This window comes from Chrysochloris asiatica, unplaced genomic scaffold (assembly GCF_000296735.1).
Source record: "Chrysochloris asiatica unplaced genomic scaffold, ChrAsi1.0 scaffold00021, whole genome shotgun sequence".
Classification (NCBI taxonomy): Eukaryota; Metazoa; Chordata; class Mammalia; order Afrosoricida; family Chrysochloridae; genus Chrysochloris; species Chrysochloris asiatica.
In genome coordinates this window covers 9,645,068-9,665,638 of record NW_006408539.1, presented here as the reverse complement: position 1 = coordinate 9,665,638, position 20,571 = coordinate 9,645,068, and the positions used below count along the sequence as shown (strand labels likewise).

At 41.7% G+C, this 20,571-nt stretch overlaps 1 protein-coding gene across 2 annotated transcripts in view; it reads right to left on the bottom strand.

Annotated features, from left to right (window-relative positions):
* Positions 1–20,571, bottom strand: part of WDR7 (WD repeat domain 7) — a 425,218-nt gene that overhangs the window by 98,954 nt on the left and 305,693 nt on the right. For both annotated transcript variants that reach the window (XM_006837515.1, XM_006837514.1), the window contains 3 exons: positions 16,838–16,955; positions 10,799–10,948; positions 10,147–10,229 (listed from right to left, as the gene is read on the bottom strand). In XM_006837515.1, coding sequence (XP_006837578.1) covers positions 10,147–10,229; positions 10,799–10,948; positions 16,838–16,955 — 351 coding nt within the window. The remainder of the gene's footprint in view (positions 1–10,146; positions 10,230–10,798; positions 10,949–16,837; positions 16,956–20,571) is intronic.

The window sequence follows — 20,571 nt, the reverse complement described above, 5'->3', positions numbered from 1 at the left end:
GTTGCATAACATAAAGGGGGGAGTAGTTAATCTTACATTCCAGGAACAGAGGACCCTAGAATAATCAAAAGAGAAGAGCACGAGCAGATGTAGGACCCCATCCAGAGAAGCAGCAATACCAGAAATGGAGGCAGAGATGGGGACATGGAGAAGGGGAGCAGCTGAGGACTCTAGAGTCAAGGAAAGAGAAAGGCTGTGTGCTGGTGGCCAGGAGGCTGGCTTGTAGAATGCGCCCTTTGTTTGTTTAAATGATTATATATTCCTGAGTGCTTTTGTGTACATAGAAAAAAACAACAAGAGAAGGATTAGAAACAAATACTATTTAATGATGATGAATGGAGGGGATTGTAATCATTGCAATGAAACAAAATGTGATAGGATGAGTGCAAAACCAATGTTCACTCATGTAAACTATCACTCAATTCACAATAAAAGCTTTAAAAAAATAATAATTAAAAAAAAAGTCAGAGGTCCTCATCTCATGATGACTGGTATCAGTGAGGAGATAGAAACAGCACATTGGGGGGGAAAAAAAAAGTGAGCGTTTTGAAATTGCCCTTGAAGAGAGGCCAACTGAGAATCCCAGAAAACCCCACTATTGCTTTTTAACAACATCATCAACATCACATAGACTATAGGACAGAGTAGAGCTACTCTCTCAGGTTCCTGAGACATAAATCCTACAGGAACAGAAAGCTTATTCTTTCTCTCATAGACTGGTGGCTTTTGGGTTTGAATCACTGGCCTAGTGGTGAGCAGCTCAATGCCTAACCCACAGCGCCAGACATGCAGCTAAATTCAACAAAACCCTATAAAACATTTTAACATAAAACACTGTCAACAATATTAGAATTCAGGTGATTTCTCCATTTACAGTGCATTAGAGGAATTTAGAGTCTGATTCCTTTAAAGTTAGGTCCCACTTGGCCGCTATTACTGTCTGTCTAATATTCACTGAGCAATCCAAGTAGTTGAACCATTAAATAAGTTGCTGAGTTCCACGTATAGATTACCTGAAAATGTCTTCAAAATATTCTTGGCAGTGAAATATGAGATATCAAACAATACACATGATAATTTTTGCAAATGAAGCATTGATTTGTCAGAGATTCAGAGTTTAGTATTTCATTCAGCAGGTACCAATTTTGCATATGGGAGTTGTACAGATTTTGGAGTCAGAGGTTCTATCTGTCTGATATGACCAGCTTCTCATCTTTTAAAACTCAGCTAAAGTATCACCCATTCTCCTGTCTCAAGTACAGTGGGCTCTGCCCCTCTCTCTGGTACTCTCCTTTGTGTCCTAAACTCATGGCTCTTAAGTTAACTTCGACTCTAAGTGCCCTGTGGGACAGAGCAGAACTGATCCTTAGGGGTTCTGAGGCTGTAAATCTTTACAGAAGCAGAGAGCCTCGGCTTTCTCCCAAGGAGCAGCTGGTGGGTTTGAACCACTGACCTTGCGATTAGTAGTTCAATGCTTAGTCCACAGCACCACCAGGGCTCTTCCTTTGCATCCTGAACATCCTCTTGCTGGTAGCATGTGTGACTGCTCACTGACTCATCTCTCTGTCTCTGCCACATCAGCTTTATGCCCCTAGAGGGCAGGGACTGTGCTGAAGGAGTGGCCACAGTGGGGTAGCAGAACACTTCTCAACACACAGAGCAGAATGAATGAAAGGATTCTGTAATGGCCTCAGGGAGGTTCATGAGGACAACTCGCACAATTGCTATACAATTATTTTGCTTTGTTAAATAACTCAAGTTCCGTTTTTGAATCCCTGTGTCTTCTTTTTTATAACAATATCTTATTGCTTTAAGTGAATGTTTATACCGTGAATTAAGGAGTCTTGGTGGCACTGTAGGATAAGCATTGGAGTGCTAACTACAAGTCAGCAGATCAAATCCAGTCACTCTACAGGAGGAAGATGAGGCTTTCTGCTCCCACAGAGATTTGCAGCCTTGGAAACCCCTGTCATGGCAGCTCAGAGTTGAAATTGACTTGAGGGCAGTGATTTGGTTCTTTTTAGTGGTCCAGCTGGTTAAGCATTGACCCACAAAATCAGTGGCTCAAACCCACCAGCCGTTCTGTGAGATGGAACATTTGCAACTTGAAATACTTACTTATGAAGATCCAAGACTACAGCCTTCAGTATGGATTGTATCTCAATGTATAGAAAACAAAAATCCTCACAACTCATAAAGTAAATAACATCATGAGAAATAGAGAAGAGATTGAAGTTGTCAAAGACTTCATTTTAATTGGATCCATGATCAACACTTATGGAAGCAACAGGCATGAAATGAAACAACATATTGTATTAGGCAAATCTGCTGCAAAAGACCTCTTTGAAATATTCAAGAGCAAAGAAGTAAGTTTGAGGAGTTAGGAATCCCAAGCCATGGTATCTTCAATGAACTCATATGCTTGTGAAAGTTGGACAATGAATAAGGAAAACTAGACAAACTGATGCATCTGAACTATGGTGTGGGAGTAGAACACTGAAAGTACTGTAGACTGATAAAATAATAAGCAAATTTGTCTTAGAGGAAGTACGGCCATTTAAAATTATTATATATTCCTGCATGTTTTTGTGTAAATCAAAAGAGAAAAAAAAATAAGAGGGAATAGAGGCAAATACTGTTCATCGATGGTGCACGGAGGGGATTGTGATCATGGCAATGAAACAACATACAATTGGTTCAGTGTTAAACGGATGTTCTCCCATCTAAATTACTAAACTATCACTCAATTCACAATAAAAGCTTTTTTTTTTTTTAAAAAAAAAAAAAAAAAACAGCCAGAATGTTCCCTAGAAGCTAGGATGGTGAGGTTTTGTCTCTCATACTTTGCACATGGTGTCAGGAGTGATCAAACCCTGGAGAAGGACATCATGCTTCGCAGAGTCAGTAAGAAAGAGGAAGACCGTCAACTTCAGGAACTGACAAAGAGGAAGCAACAATGGGCTCAAACGTAACCACAATTATGAGGATTGTGCAGGACCGGGCAGTGTGTTGTTCTGTTGTACGTCGGGTCACTGGGAGCTGTTGCAGTCTGCTTCCGTAAAGAAGACAGCATTAGACACTCTGCGGAGCAGTTCGCCTCTGTCCTGTAGGGTTGCTACAAGTCAGAACTGACTGGAGGGCAACAGCTTTTCAGTGAGATCAAAAAGATTCCCACGTAGTGCAATTCATTCACGCTCAGCTTCTAATGAAAGGTTGGAGGTTCGAGTCCAACCAGCTGTGTCGTGGAAGAAAGACATGTTGATCTGCCTTTGTGAAGATTGTTGTTGTTGTTAAGTGTTGTCAAGTCACTTCCAACCCATCACGACCCTGTATAGGGTTTCCGAGGAGCAGCTGGTGGGTTTGAACCCCTGACCTTGTGACTCACAGTCCAGTGCTAACACATAAAATTGTCATGAGTCAGAATCGACTCAGGGGTGATGATTTTTTTTGTTTGTTTGTTTTGGAGACTGAAAAGTTTGAGAACCCGGACAATAAAGACTGAAAAGCACTTTAATAATCATAAAATTGTTTGTAACTTGAAAGAGAACATTAAAGTCAGTGAAGAGGGTGTGCGGAAGAAGGGTAGAGAAGGAAGGAAGGATGAAGGCAGGTGGGAGGAAGGGAGAGGGCAGGAAGGAGAAAAAGTGAGGGAGACAGGATAGCAAAGTAGTGCGGACAAAACTCAGACTGCGGTCGGTCAGAAGGGCATTTGTTGTTGTCACTGCTGCTCTGTGATGCTGAACAGAGTTTCCACGGAGTGGCTGGTGGGCTAGAACAGGCAAATGATTGGTTACCAGCCTAGTGCGTTTCCTACAGGAGCACACCAGAAAGGGCATGAGAGGTAACCAAAGGACAGCCAGCATACTGGCTCCTTGTTTTGATACAGGGGAGGTGGGATGCTACAGAATCAACCGAGGATACTCCGAGGACAGGCATAGCTCTAAAGCAGTAGAGACTCTAAAGAGCGTGCTTGTGGGGGAGGACAGAGCAGCCACAGAGAAGTAGAGGATGAAAGTGGGAGAAGGGGTCTTAAAGAGCAAGGTCCAAGTAGGGGCGAGAGAAGATGGGGTCAGGAATCCAAAGAGGAAGAGTCTCAGAACTGGAGCACACCAACCCAACTCATCCTTGGGGGAGGTGGCCCAGCGTGGTAGGCTGTGAGCCCCTCCAGCCTCTGCATGCCTACATGAGGTGGACACCCATGCACAACACAGAGCAGGGGTGAGGTTGGCTCTGTACGGTGGGGCTTCACTTTAGCCTCACTGTCAGTACAAAAGAGGGCTACAGCTTGCCCGTGTGTAAGACGAAGGACAGGAGTCGGTCATTCATAAACATAAAGGTCTTAAACTTCTACAACTTGTAATGCTACAAAAAAGAATGCAGCAAGGTCACTGCCTAAGTAAGAGCCAGTGTCATTTATTATGAGGGAATTAAGGAGTAAACACAAGAACCAGCAGAGCTGGTATCATTATTCAACCACAGCTATCGCGGACCTCTATTGAGTGCTCATATGTTCTAAACTAAAAATTGGGGCAGAGCCCAACAAAGGATTCCTTTGGAATCTATGAATTTCTTTATTTGACAAGTCTTTAAAAGGCATAAAAATTAAATCACTTTTAGCTATACATCAAATAAATTGGCTCGCTCAACTTGAGAAAGTCAGAGTGCATGAAATAAGGAAGGACCTAAGGGGAACTCAAAGACGGAGCTTCTGGGTGATGTCCCCTCTCCCCCCACTGTTATAGAGTAGATCCCCAGCCCCTTAGACCCTTAGAATGGACACAATTGGAGAGGTAAGGCACTTTACAGCCACATCTAGTTTTTGGTGTGTGTGTGGGGGGGGAGGGGGTGAAACAAACAAACCAAAACCTCCTAAACCTACAAATGAAATATTTTTCCATCAACTTACAGTTTCATTTTAGACACTCCCTAATCTCCTATTTGTTATGCATTATGCACCAGCCCTCAAGAAGGCAATAAAGCAACCTTAAATTTAACAATTACACTCTATTTCCAGAGGCTCTTTATCTTCATTTCTAATTGGGTGTCAATAGGCTGGAGTTCATAATAGCTTCACCTTCTAGACTCTGACAGTAAAAAACACCTAGGCAAACTGAATAATAAACCCTCGCAGCATATGTGTGACTGTCACATCGGTAGGTACTATGGTGCTTTTACACCAAAATACAGGCTCACAGCCTCATATTTTATGTTGCTGCTTCAAATATAATAGTGTCAAGGCAGTGAATGTTGATAAGGTAACTAAATAATGATAATCCAGCAGAGTCACATTGACGGTCCTGCTGAACTCAGACACTCACAAAGGTATTCCAGCTCAGTAGCACAGCAAAGGCTAACCAAAATGTAACAACACATTCAGAGGAAGCTTCCGTAAAGTTCACCCTCCCAAGTCTTGAAAGGCGTTCGTTCTATCTACTTTCCTAGTATCTAGGGCATTTTTGGAGTTGTGGTGTGGCGCTACAGGATAATGCGCTGGACTGCAAGGTCAAATTGAACTGAAAAGTTGATGGTTCAAACCCACCTCAGAAACCCTATTCAGGGTCACTGTCTGTGGGAACTGACTTGACAACAAAAACAAGGTATTTTTAACTGAGGATTTTTTTTTATATTCTAGCAATTAAGTGCAAATGACTCAGAACTCTACGTACTTCTGCCTTGAACAATTATCTACAGTGCTGGGTGACTTTTTTTTTTTTTTTATCACCAAGGAGCCTCGGAAACCCTGTACAGGGTCGCTATGAGTTGGAACCGACTCCACAGCACATAACCACCACCACCAGGAGACTGAGGAAGGCCAAGCCAAGTACGATCCAATGAGACAGGAGAGAATCTGGAGGGATTTGTTTCTTAAATGTTACTTTTTTGTACCTCTTACTCTGTGTACTCATAAACACAAAATTAATTCAGCAACTATCTTGGTGTTAACATATCTGTGTCCTGAAAGAATCCAGTTTAATTTCTCTATGCCCGCATTTGTTATCGTGATAAGAAACTCGACAGCAGAACTATTGTGGGTAGCTGTGTTTTGAAAGATGTGTGTTCTGTGCTATTTTTTCTCAGGGGCATTGAAATCTAAGTACTTTTTTTTTTTTTTTTGTATTACTAATGGATATCACTGTATTATTAATAATACTCCTGGAACTAACATGTAAATTATTAGGAAATAATTAAATCTATGACTATAGTCATTATTATGGTGGTGGTGGTTACGTGCCATGGAGTTGGTTCCGACTCATAGCGGCCCTGCACAGGGTTTCTGAGGCTGTAAATCTTTATGGGAGCAGAAAGCCTCATCTTTCTCCCGCGGAACAGCTGGTAGTTCCGAACTGCTGACCTTGAGGTTCTCAGCCTGATTCGTAATCGCTACGCTACAAGAGCTCCTTAGTCGTTATTATACAGCAGCTAAAAGTATGTGGTCTTTGAACATTTTATTAAATATTTGTTGTTGTTGTGAAGTGCCGTCGAGTCGGCACCGACCCATAGCAACCCTGTACAGGGTTTCTGAGGAGCAGCTGGTGAGCTTGAATCACTGACCTTGCAGTTCATACAGCTTTGCCGTCTAGCACATTAACCCACAGTGGTCACACCAGGACTCCTTATTAAATATTCTTAGTAGAAAAATATCTACAGATATATAAACTACTTCAGGAAGAGCTAGAGCATTTCACTTAAGACAAGCCTTTGGCATTTTAGAAAACAATCCGAGTTGTTCTATGCTTGCAATGGTTAGTCCAGTGTTTACTGCTTTAGAAATAAAATAGACATCAGCAACATGTGCGTGTGTGTAAGGATGCTGTTTTCATTAGCTACTGCTGAGTTGGCTCCATCCAGCTCATGGTGGTTTCACAGACAGCAGAATGACAGTTGCCAACTTCAGGACCGTTGGTCAGCTTGTGTGGCTTTGATACGTACATACAGTATACACACATCCACACATCCATATGCACACACACTACAGAAAGGACCTAGGGAAGTTTATAGTACGTAACAACAGCAGACACAGAAAAGGAAGAGAAGGCTGCAAGGATGTGATGTGAGTAAAGGAGTGTGGAAGACCTATGCTACAACTTACTAAAATTAGGTAGGGCGTTTGGTTTTGAGCCAGACTGAAAAGTCGGTTTGAACTGCAAGGTTGGCGGTTCAAGCTCACCAGCCTCTCCTTGGAAACCCTATACAGGGTCACTAGGGGTTGGAACCGACTCCATGGCACTTAACAACAATGACCAAATGGGAGTCCTGGTGTGGCGCTATAGGATAGGCACTGGACTGCTTTCCAGAAGGTTGGTGGTTCAAACCCACAAGCTGCTCCTTGGAAACCCTCTACAGGGGGGCTATAAGTCATAACTGGATTGATAGCACTTAACAACAACAACAACAACAATGGCCAAAACAGCCTAGGAGGTTGAGTGTGTTAAGCATTGGACTGCTTACCTAAAGATCAGACTGTTTACCTTAAGGTCAGTGGTTCACCATAAAGTCTGCTGTTGAAACTCACCAGCTGCTACATGTTAGAAAGAGGAGACAGTTTGCTTCTGAAATGACTTATGGACTCAAAACCCCTATGGAGCAGTTGTACTCTGTCCTCTCGGGTCACTCTCAGTTGAAATTGATTTGACAGCAGTGGGTAAATGACTAAAGAAATATTTTAACATCAACACTGATTATAGGAACGAAAACCAAAAATATACCTGTTCTGAGCACAAAACATACAACATAATGCCTGTCATACAGATCTCAAAGAATTGTCTTGATTGAATCTTCAAAGACAGGACACTAAACCGTGTACATCAGCATGACATCAGCATGATCCCCTCCAAGAAATGCATAGGAGGTTTTCCTCTGTCCTCTCCTAAAGGATCATGACGCTACAAAGACACCTGGGAAGGCAACAGTGGGTACAGACAGACTGGCCAGCCATGCGGTTTATCTGAATTTGAGAATATAAGCACTGGACTACCATCCGCAAGGTCAGTGGTTCAAACCCATCATCTGCTCCTTGGAAGCCCTGTACAGGGTCGATATGAGTGGGAATCAATTCAACAGCACTTACCAACAAGGCCAACAACAAACTAGAATACTTAGGAATGAATGGACCACAAGTCTTTTAAACTGGCTTCTAAGTGTTCTGTTTTTCTCAGTTGCTAAATAGATGAAAGTTAATTACCAGTTGGAGTTTCTGTCTTCGGCAGGAGTTCTGCAATGCTATCTAAGGGCAAGTCTTTAAAAACTAATGGCCCATCACTGGAATGGGTGGGTTGAAGGAATACCTTCAGGTGTCTCAGAATTGCAGAGTTTTGTCAATGAATAAACAAATGAGCCCTTTAAGGACCCAATATTTTACACAACACAACACAGCAGCAAGGAACAAAGATTTAGGTGGTATTTTTCTACACTTTGGATTATGAGAGTACTTTTTCAGCACTGGTGTTTGAATCACCAGGGTAGGCTGTTAAATGCATCTACCCAGACTTCATGAGGTAAAGCAGGTACGTTCAGGAGGGGCCTTGTTGTTGTTAAGTGCCTTCAAGTCGATTCTAACTCATAGCAACTCTATCTAGGGAATGGCTGGTGGGTGAACCGCTGGCCTAGAAGTTCAAACTGACCTTGCAATCCAGTGCATTACCTTGCAGTGCCACACGAGGACCTCAGGTGAGGCCTAGGAGTTGGGTGATTCTCTTGAAGGGGCTCTAGGAATAACTCCTGGAGTACATTAATCGGAGGTAGAGATTTTAGGTCAGAGTTCTCTTACTTTGGGCTGTCTTTCGTTCTAACCCCTCTACCAGAACTTAACATGGACGAGAACAATCAGTAACTCAACACTGATGCTGTTTGTTATAAAGTTTTTAGAAACAGAGGAAGACGATGAAACTTCTGGTTAGCACACTCTTTCATTATTGGTAGATTTTTCATTCATTCCATATGATCTGAGTGCGTGCTATGTGCATCATTTAAGGGGCTAGGGATTTGTCAGTGAACAAGAGGGACACGGCCCCTGCTTTTTAACAACATCATTAGTTCTTCCCTGAGACCCTCATAGAATAAGAGCACTCCTCACATGTGTTGATATTTCATATTCTGATCCAGTTTCCTTAGCTCTCTCAAATAAACACTTTGTTACATGCTTAATTGAAGGACCTCCTCCCTCCAAGTTACTCTTGAGAGTCTGAAAATCTATAAAATGAGAGCTGCCTTGAACTTGTTATGTAACAAGGAGTAAATGGCTGTTTTGTTTTCTATTGTCGTTGTTAGGTGTCATCCAGTTGGCACTCACTCATAGCGACCCTGTGCCAATCTCACACTCATTGCTACAGTGACTTGCTTTATATCTAGAAGTTCACTTTCCATAAAAAGAATTAGCTTTCAACAGATTTAAACAATCTTTCTATTGACTACATGGAGGTAAAAAAAAAAATAAATAAAAATTCAACAACATGTGCTTCAAGCTATAAACAGTTTGAGCACTAAACTTAAAACGACTTCAAAAGAAAACAACACAAAACACTGAAAAATAAACAAATGTAAAACACATGTCAACATTAAAAAGTCTTCACTAAAAATATTTTCATTTTATAACAGTGCTAGGCTATATAAAGCATGAAATTCTTTGAGTTACAATTAACATAGTACCACGGTGCATAAAGAGTTTACCTGCTCTTGCTTTTTGTTGTTGTTTTCATACAAGGAACATGCCCACATGTAATAGGACATAAGGCCAATAGTGGTTTTATATGAAAAACCAGCAAGCAGAGAAAATGTGGCATAAAGGCCACATCTTCTGAAAAGTGCATCTTCTACCATCAGTTAGAAACTTTTTGACTAAATATTAATTGGAGTAATGGAGAAAGGACTACAGGTACCCAATTACTCAGTGGACGCTATCTCTTATTCATTTAAGTTTGAACCAAAGTTCCTTCATGATCTACTTTCAAATAACTGGTTCTTATACCTGTGTCTTTTACTACAAGCTGTCTACACACTGCTTTAGAAAACAAGCAGATATTAATCAATAATTGCATTAATAACTGAGCAAGACTACTCACTAACCAAAGATAAAAAGATATATATATATTTAAACTATTTGGTTAGTGAAAATGCTTTCTTTTGCAATCTTTTGGAAGGCGTTTTTACCTGCAGATGGCCGGGAAACACTCTTGAAGACCTTTCTTTTTAACCAAAGATCCTTCCAGGCAGTACATGATGATGTCCATGACCTTACACAGAAGAAGATACAGATCAAAACTAACTTCAAACACTTAATTCTCTGAAATGTAAATGAATAATTGAGGCCTCCTTTGCCCAGGACAATTCTAGAGAGTGTTGTTTTAACGTTTACTTTAAAACAAAACAAAAGCAAATGTCAACACGCCTATTCAACAGGCCATCCTGGAAACAAGTTGAAACAGTCTACAAGACAGTGCAGTGCAACAGGGAGACGGCATTATTTATTTTAAAGGTCATTCATATTTATGTGTGGTATTGATAGCTTAGATTTAAGCACACTTTGCCTTCTTATTCTATTTATAAAGACAGATGTGAATGAGAACAGAACCTTTAAAACTTACTCTAACACAGACCCATTCCAGGTAAATAGACATAGCGCTTTGAGGGACTTTAAATAAAGGCCTCCAGAAATGGTAGGGGAGCTCATTCATTTTAGTTACTACTCACCCACCCACCCATTCACTCTCATAGATATGTTGGAAGTTTAGACGCCGATTTCCCGTACTGAACTGGAATATTTCAATCTGTTGAAGCAACATTTGAAGCAAGAGAGTCTTACCTCCACAAGAAGATCCACCACGTCTGCGGGCATCTTTTCGATGAGAATTTCAATGACTCGGAGAATCTCCCCTTTAGCACGAGCCAGAGTTGTGGTGTGAATACTCTGCTGTGATTGGGCGTTTGCTGCAAGAGCAGTATGTCTGTGCACCTAAAAAAACATTTCCACAATGCAGATCAGGTGACACTGGACAGCATCTTGCATTTCTAGCCACTGGCTTCTTTTCTTTTTCCTTGTTAATAAAATAAGCAGCGCTGGTGGCACAGATTGTTAAATGTTGGCTTACTATAAAATTACAAGGTTGGTGGTTCAAACCCACCTGGTCCTCTGTGAGAGAAAGATGAGGCAGTCAGCTCCCATAAAGATGTATAGCCTTGGATGCCCTATGGAGTAGTTCTCTTCTGTCCTTTAGGGTGGGTCAGCAAAAACCGACCTTGTGGAGTGATCCAAGAATGCTGCCAGCACCAGGAGCCTCCTCAACATGCCCAAGAGTGAGGAGACCCCAGAGGAGCTGCAGAAGCAGGGGGAGGGGAGGAGTTTACCACGGGGGCCCCTGTCGGTGCTCACGCAGTCGGTCAAGAACAACACCCAAGTGCTCGCCAACTGTCGCAACAACAAGAAGCTGCCGGACCGCGTGAAGGCTTTCCACAGGCCCTGCAACATGGCACTGGAGAAAGTGACAGAGATGTGGACCGAAGTCTGCAAGAATGGCAAAGGCATGAAGAAACCCTAGCCTGTCAACAAGGATGGCTACATCTCCAAGATGTTCCTGCGTGGGGACTCTGTCATCGTGGTCCTGCGGAACCCACTCATCATCAGCAAGTAGGGGCCCAGAGCCGCCTCCCGCCACCCCATGAAGACCTGCCCTGTGTTGGGAATAATAAAGTCTGTCTTTTCTTAAAAAAAAAAAACAAAAAAAAAACCAACAACAAATAAACCCCCAAACCTACCTCATAGGGTGGGTCAGGAAATAATTCTGACTGCAAAAAGAAACTATTTAGATAATAAGAACTCAGTAAGCACTGTTTAATAAAAATGTCTAAGTAGCGTAGTGGTTATGAATCGGGCTGCGAACCTTAAGGTCAGCGGTTCGAAACTACCAGCCGCTCCGCGGGAGAAAGATGAGGCTTTCTACTCCCGTAAAGATTTACACCCTCGGAAACCCTGTTACAGGGTTGCTATGGGTCGGAACTGACTCAACGGCACTTAACAACAACAACAACAAGTTCTTTGTTATTATATAAGAATTTAATATAGTGTTATCCTTACAATTTGAGAAACAGACAGACTGAAGATTCGTGAAGTCATTACATGTGGCATTGAGGTGAGAGACAGGGTATGCCCACAGTGCATAAGTACTGGCTCTTAAGGAATAACAAACTTGTTGTTGTTGTTAGTAAGGGCAGTTTTGAGTCAGTTCCAACTCATAGCAGCTCTGTATAGGGTTTTTGAGGATGGACTGGTAGGTTTGATCCACTGACTTTGCAGGTACAGTTCAGTGCACCAATAAAGCACTTACTATCTAGTACTAAGTACTTTATTGGAGAACTATCTAGTACTAGGAGGAGCTCTGGTAGCGTAGTGGTTACGAATCAGGCTGCGAACCGCAAGGTCAGCAGTTCGAAGCTACGAGCTGCTCCATGGGAGAAAGATGAGGCTTTCTGCACCGTAAAGATTTACAGCCTCGGAAACCCTGTTCAGGGTCACTATGGGTCAGAACCAACTCGACGGCACATAACAACAACATCTTGTACTAGGAGTCCTGGTGTGGTGCTATGAGCTAATGCACTAGATTGCAAAGTTGGTTTGAACCACAAGGTTGGTGGTTCAAGCTCACCATCCGCTATACAGGGTCACTATGGGTCAGAATTGACTTGACAGCAAGTAACAACATCAGTCTAGTACTAACAGTAAAAAGCACAAACCTGGCACTAACTATATCCCACGTTGGGCTCCTGGTGTGGCGCTGTAGGATCAGCACTGGACTGTGAACCACAAGGTCAGCAGTTCAAACCTACCAACTGCTCCTTGGAAACCCTACAAAGGGTTGCTATGAGTTGGAACCTACTCCACGGCACTTAACAACAACAACAACAACATATCCTAAGCACCATTTTAAGAACTTTACAATCAAGTTGGGAAATCAGATTAATAAGTAAGAGACATTAAAATCAATATAAAGTCAGTGACTTTTTTTTGCAGTTCAGGGTGTGAAGAGCATTATTGCTGCCCAGGGAGTCATGCAGGAACGGGGCTCATGGGATAGTCAGTGCAGGCGTGAGGGACAGTGAAAATGCAGAGCAACACATATGTTTACTTGGCTACGCTAAAAGTGGGTACCTTGTTTTTTAAAGGTAATATACTAGGGGGCATCAAAAAGTTCATGGCAAGTGGAATTAGAACATAATGAAGCCCCCTTGGGATGTGGACAATTACCATGAACTATTTTCAAATTACTTTCCTAGCCAAATGCTGAAGTAAAATAAACCCAAAGAATGAATATTCTAACATTTCACTGAAAAACCACTCAAATGCAAATGGTGCAAACTTGCATTCAAAACCAGAACTGCTTACTCCCTTTCACAGACAGCTGAACGTCCACAGGACCTCTGCATGCGGCCTGACGGCTGTGACGTTACGCAGGGATAAAATGGTAACGTTGTTCTATGACAAAGAAATTATTCATTTATACACACATGCGCACATGCACTGTACATAAATGTAAATATATCACATACCCATACAGATAAAAGCCATATTTTAAAATATAGTGGAACCTCCCAATAACACTTTGTACTACAGGAAAAACACACTCTCTTCATTCTAAAATTGGATTTGAGTTATGAACCCAAAATTCCACAGTCTCGTACAAACATATAAACTGCTATTAGGACCTTCCTTCCTCCCTTCTAGCATCTTCAAGTCACAAATACTTGCCGAGTGCCTATTAAGAATGGCTCTGGGGCAGACACAGGCCCAAAAGGTTTGAAGGGATCAGGTAGACTCAGAAGATATTTATTCAGTATTTTTAAAATTCATCATAGCTGCAGGAAAAACAACTCAGACACAGCCCATACCCCATGGACACTAAGTCTGCACATTACTCATGCAGAGATGGAGCAAACCTTTAAAAACAAAACCACACACACACACAAAAAACCACTGGAAGCTTATATCCCTTTCCTTTTACTTCCCCTTCTAAGACCTTCAAGCTTCTTTAACAGAAAGATCTCATAATTGGTTCATTGCTCTTTATTCGTGTTTTTCAGTTAGATGTGGGCAATTAGTTAGGACACTAAGAATCAACTGGCATTCAAGTCTTTATCTGTGACAGGTAATAGGGAAAACAATTAGCACGTTTATGACTTACATTTTTGTTTACAGTTGGAAAGCTCAGTGCCAAATAAAAAGTTAGTCTTAATTACAGGAAGATACTTACACTTGTAAAATATGAATACCTTTTAAATATTTTAATTTGTATAAGCCTACTATAATTCAGATAGAAAAACTACTATCAAATATTTACAAGGAAGTAAGTTAACTTGAACAGAAATGAACACAAAAGCACACATAGGACGTGCCCAGTTTCCATTCTGGTGATGAAAAATTTGGCACAGGATACTGGTAATGAGTGCACATCATGATTAATATAACTGCTGTCACTAAATCGTACACGGGAAAAATCTGGAGTTGGTAAATGTTATTATGATGCCACTGGACTGCTAACCACAAGGTCAGCAGTTCAAACCCACCACCTGCTCCTTGGAAACACTATACAGGATCCCTATGAGTTAGAAATGATTCAATACAACTTAACAACAATGACAATAATATTATGATATATATTATAGGTAGAATTTGGCTATAAGCAGAGAAAACCAGAAAGATATATTCCCCGGTGCTTTGTTAATTATGCAAATCCATTAGACTGTGTGGATCAGAAAAAATTATGGATAACACTATGAAGAACAGGAATTCTAGAATGCTTAATTATACTTATGTGGAACCTCATGTGGAACCTATATGTATACACAGACAAATAGGCAGTCATTCAAACAGACCAAGGGGATACTTCATAGTTTCAGCAAAGGTATCTGCTCACCGTATGTAATCAATCTGAATGTATTCACCATACGTATTCAATCTGAAAGCTGAGCAAATATTCGGAGCAGCTGCAGGGCATGAAGACCACTGCATCAAAGCTGAAGGTTCATTAATAACCTGCGATATGCAGGTAACACAACCTGACTTGCTGAAAGTGAAGAGGACTTGAAGCACTTACTGATGAAGATCAAGACTACAACTTTTAGTAAGGAGCTCTGGTAGCGTAGTGGTTATGAATCGGGCTTCTAACCTCAAGGTCAGCAGTTCAAAACTACCAGCGATTCCATGGGAGAAAGATGAGGCGTTCTGCTCCCGTAAAGATTAACAGCCTCGGAAACCCTGTACAGGGTCGCTATGAGTCGGAACTGACTCTACGGTACTTAACAACAACAACAACAACACCTTCACATAAAACAAAATCCTCACAACTGGCGAATAAGCAACCAACAGCCTCATAAATAGAGAAAAGATGGATGCTGTTAAGGATTTCATTTTACGTGGATTCACAATCAACGCTCACGGAAGTAGCAGTCAGAAAACCAAACCAGGTATTGCAATGGTTAACTCTGCTGCAAAGATCTCTTGAAAGGGTTATATAAAGCAAGCATGTCACTTTGAGGACTGAGGTGCGTCTGACCCAAGCCGTGGTATTTTCAGTCACCACAAGAGTGACACAATGAATAAGGAGAACTAGAGAATCAAGGTTTTTGAATTATGGTATTGGTTGAGAATACTAGATCTATAATGGACTCCCAGAAGAATAACTAAATCAGTTCAGCCAGCATGTTGTTCCCTAGAAGGAAGGATGGTGAGGATTTTGTCTCATGTACTTTGGTTCTGCTCTCAGTCCCTAGAGAAGGAATTCATGCTCGGTCAAGTCGAGGGTCAACAAAAAAGAGAAAGATTCTTAAGGAGACGAACTGACATGGTGGCTACTACAACCGGCTCAAACAGTGTGAGGATGGCACAGGACGGGGCAGAGGGCTTTTTCTGTTCTATTGTTACTAAGGAGCTCTGGTAGCGTAGTGGTTACGAATAGGGCTGCTAACCTCAGGGTCAGCAGTTTGAAACTACATGCTGTTCCACAGGAGAAAGATGAGGCTTTCTGCTCTTGTAAGGATTTACAGCCTCAGAAACCCTGTACAGGGTCGCTATGAGTTGGAATCAATTCCACAGCACACAACCACCATAGCCAGGTTGTTGTTATGTGCCGTCCAGTTGGTTAAGACTCAAAGCATCCCTGTATAGGGTTTCCAAGGAGCAGCTAGTAGGTTTGAACCTCCAACCTTGTGACTAGCAAGCAGTCCAGTGCTTATCCTACAGCGCCATACCAGGATTACTATTATTTTATCGATGTTGTTAAGTGTCACTGAGTCGGTTCTGACTCCTAGAGGCCCTGGGTAGGGTTTCTGATGGGCGGCTGGTGAGTTTGAACTGCCAACCTAAAGGTTCAAACTGACTTTGAGGTCTAGTGCTTACGGTATGGTACACACCAGGACTCCTCTGTTCAATACAGCATTGCTATAAGTTGGCACCGACTCAACAGCACCAAACAAAACCATATACATATTAAAGGGATAAAAATGTAAAAGTTGTTATGTGCCGTGGGGTCGGTTCCGACTCATAGCGACCCTGTACAGGGTTTCCAAGGCTGTAAATCTTTATGGGAGCAGAAAGCCTCATCTTTCTTCCACGGAACAGCTGGTAGTTTCGAACTGCTGACCCTGAGGTTAGCAGCCCAATTCGTAACCACTACGCTACCGGAGTACATGGCAATGAATTCTCCACTGTGGAATTTAGTGTGTCCGCACACAGGCACATAATAGATTCATTCCAGTGTGAAATGATAACTTGTCCAGTTCTAGAACCAACTGGAAGGACTAATGTAGACCTGACCTCTCAGAAGCCGGGGGCCTACTGGACCACTCCACTCACCTCTTTGGCTATGGTAGTGATGAAGGCAGGGGGTCTGGCAGTGGCAATGAGGGAGAGGGCATGCCTTGCAGAGCGGGCGGAGTCAGCTGCTGGGCTCAGAGGCAGCCCCATTGTGATGCTAAACAGGGAACAGGGAACAGGAAAAAAGAAAAGAAGCATTAGAAATATAGACTGAAAAGATTAGACACAGCTTATAATGTCAGTTCAAGGTCAACGGGAGCACTCAAACAGTTAGAATATAATGGACTTGCAACAATGAGCAGTGATTAGGAGTCAGGGTGTTCTGGCATCAAATACAAAATCGAATAATTAAGCGTGAAGATTGAAAACAGTATGCGCATCTGTCCAAAGTGTTAAAAAGGCCTTGTTAACAAATTATCAAGAGCCTGTCCTGAATACATATCACAAAGCTCAGAATAAGCAAGGGCACACCTCAGGCTGGGTATTATCAAAATTCTTTCCTAAAAATTAAAGGTAATAATTTACTTACAAGAGTATATTCCAAAGGCTGTATTTCAGGCCCTATATCTGAAGGGAAGCACACTCACATAAAGCACTTCCATGTCCATAAAATCACCCAAAAAACCGAGGCGGACATAATTACTGCTTCTGGTGTGGTGCTGTAGGATCAGCACTGGACTGCTAACCACAAGGTTGGTGGTTCAAACCCACCAGCCACTCCTCAGAAATCCTATATTGTTGTTAACTGCCACTGAGCTGGTTCTAACTGATAGCGACATTGTACAAGGTACTGAGGAGCAGCGGGTGGGTTTGAACTGCTGACCTTGTAGTTCGCAGTCCAGTGCTGATCCTACAGCACCACACCTGGACCCCAGAAACACTACAGATGGTTGCTGTGAGAAGGAACTGACTCAGTGGTACTCAACAACAACAACAAAGTTCAGATATTACTTTTACTTTGAAGTGTCCACAGCACAGCTAGTTTACTCTTTACTGGGTCCTTTCAGAACCAATCTCCTACTCAACATATTCTGCCAATAATCACTGAGTAATAATTTAAATTAAAAAAAAAAAAAGAGTCCTGGTGTGTTGCTGCAGGATAAAGCACTGGACCACAAAGTCAGCTTCACCTGCAAGGTCGGCGGTTCAAACCTACCAGCCGCTCCTCAGAAACCCTATACAGGTTCACTATGAATCAGAACCGACTCGACGGCACTTAACAACAACGACAAATTGATTTAAAAAAAAAAGTTACATGAAACGATATTAATTCTGTCTGTACATCATTCAGGCTATGAAAAGGGTTATGTGCAGGGTGAAATCTTTCCAAATTCTAGTCAGCAAGGCCAGGCAGGGGCGTGCTGCTGTCCTCCTGGACTGATCCATAAACTCGATCTACTTTCTTGTTTCCAAACTTTCTTCATGCTTTATAGGCAGCACCATCAAAAATACTGGAGTCCTGGTGAGGCGCTGCACAGTAATGCGCTGAACTGCAAGCTCACGTTGAACCACGAGGTCGGCGGTTTAAACCCACCAGCTGCTCCTCGGAAACCCTACCCAGGGTCGCGGTGGGTCAGAACCAACTCAACAGCACTTAACAACAACATCAAAACTAGTACAACTTTTAATTAAAGTGTGGCAAGACATCCATATATTTTGCTACTCAGTAAGAGATCTGACTATTGCTTCTCCCTTGAGTTACGTCATTTCTGTATTTTAAATATGCATATGAAGTTAAAAGAAAGTTTCTTTAAGTCTATGTGTTTCATGTGTAAACTGGATTATGGTTACCAAAAATAAAATAAAATAATAGTTCATAGGTAAGTCTACAATTGATCTAAGGATCATTACTCTAACTTTTAGATGAAAATAAAGTTGCACTGCACTGGCAGTTTCATCGTCGATCAAAAAAAGGTAAACTGATTACAGAAAATTTTGCTTATAATCTCTTGGTGATGGTAAATGCGGTTCAGATATTTTGCTGATAACATAACTGTCTCTGATCCCTTCCAACCTGTGGGAGGTTGTGAAGCAGGAACCCAGGAGAGGATGACTGTGGTCTCTGATCCCTTCCAACCTGTGGGGCGTTTGAAGCAGGAACCAAGGTCTTACACCCACATATTGAAGAGCCATCGTCTCCTATGGGAGATTCTAATGCTATCTGTGCCCAGGAGACACTGGGAAAGTTGTTCAGCAGGAAAGCAGGATGGGCATTCAGTTTCTCGTCTCTTCTGGACTAAGCGTTACTACTGAGAATTCAGCAAAGAAAATGTCGCTACGTGAGTAAGTGCCAGAGCTGGACTGCTAATTCATTATTGTGAAATTTAGACAAGATCGCCCTCTTTGGACTCTGATTATGGCACTGTAGGCCCAGCACTAGACTGAAAATCACAAGGACAGCGGTTCAAACACACCAGCTACTCCTTGGAAACCCTTTACAAGGTCGCTATGAGTTGGAACCGACTTGACAGCACTAAACAGCAGCCCTCTTTTAAATCTAGTTTTTTAAAAAATTGCAAGCCATTTAAAGTTTTCAGATATTCTGTGATATTTCCCCTTTTTAAAAATTTTTTAATCAATGTAGATAAATAGGTGTTGATGATGGTGAAAGGCTGAAACAAACAAGACTGGTATTCTAATTGAATAATTCTGGAGGAAAAAACCCCAGAACCTAAATCAAATTTGTAGGATCAATAAAATCAAAGAATGTTGGAGTTGGCAAATATCCCCCAGGCACCATTCCCTCCAAGAGAACAGTTGTCTGGGGAGAAGGGAAATCTGTCCACTGGCCAGAGAGCCCAAGCAAGAAAGCTGGACTTTCCAGAACTACCTTAGGGACTTCTGCTTGTCCCAGGACTTCCCTATGTGGTAAGGCGTTATCTCACAAAGGAGACATCAGATCTAAGAAGTTAGATGAGGAGTCAAGGAATTGTCTGATGTTCCATGTAGGAACTTCAAAAAGTAAGAATATCAAGTGGATTTTAAGATGTAACACTGTTTTAAATGGGGATAAAACTTTAAAATACAGGGTAACCCTCAAAGAAAATGACTATATCTTCACATCAAACTAAAAAAGAGGGAAAATCAGAAAGATTCGGTGAACATTAACACAAGAGAAATGAAAATAAAAAGGAAACCCACAAACTAAACAAACTCAGTACAGAAAATGATGTGGAACAAAGAAACCAGTGAATGAACCTGGAGGACATTATGCTGAATGAAATTAATCACCAAAGACAAACTGTTGTGAAAATTTAAGAAAAAGTTTTGTTGATAAGAGAAAAATTCTATGATGTAATTATAGTGGGGTGGTACATGGAGAGGGGAGGGTAGAAGGTAAACACATGTTAACATAGGTGGCAGGAAGGGCAATATACAATGAGAGGGCGGTTGGCAGAGGAAAAATGAAGGTGGTGGGAGACACAGGGAGGAATGCAAGAGCTAAACTAAAGAGAGGAAAATACTGTGAACTGACTAAATGGAGGGGATTGCAATCATTGAATATGACTTGTTAGCCGCCAAACTGATGATCTGCTCCATAAACCTTCACTCAATTCACAATGCAAAGATTTAAAAAAAAAAGAATCTGTGTACAAATGGAATGAAAAGATAATGGAATTTTTCCACAAACTTTTTTGAAGCACCCTATCATACAAGATTTTATAGTACTTGGCTTTATCTTCTTGAGCTGATCTTTGAAATTTCCTGTTCAGCTCGTGCACCTCTTCAATTTTTCCATTTGCTTTGGCTTCTCTACGTTGGAGAGCAAGTTT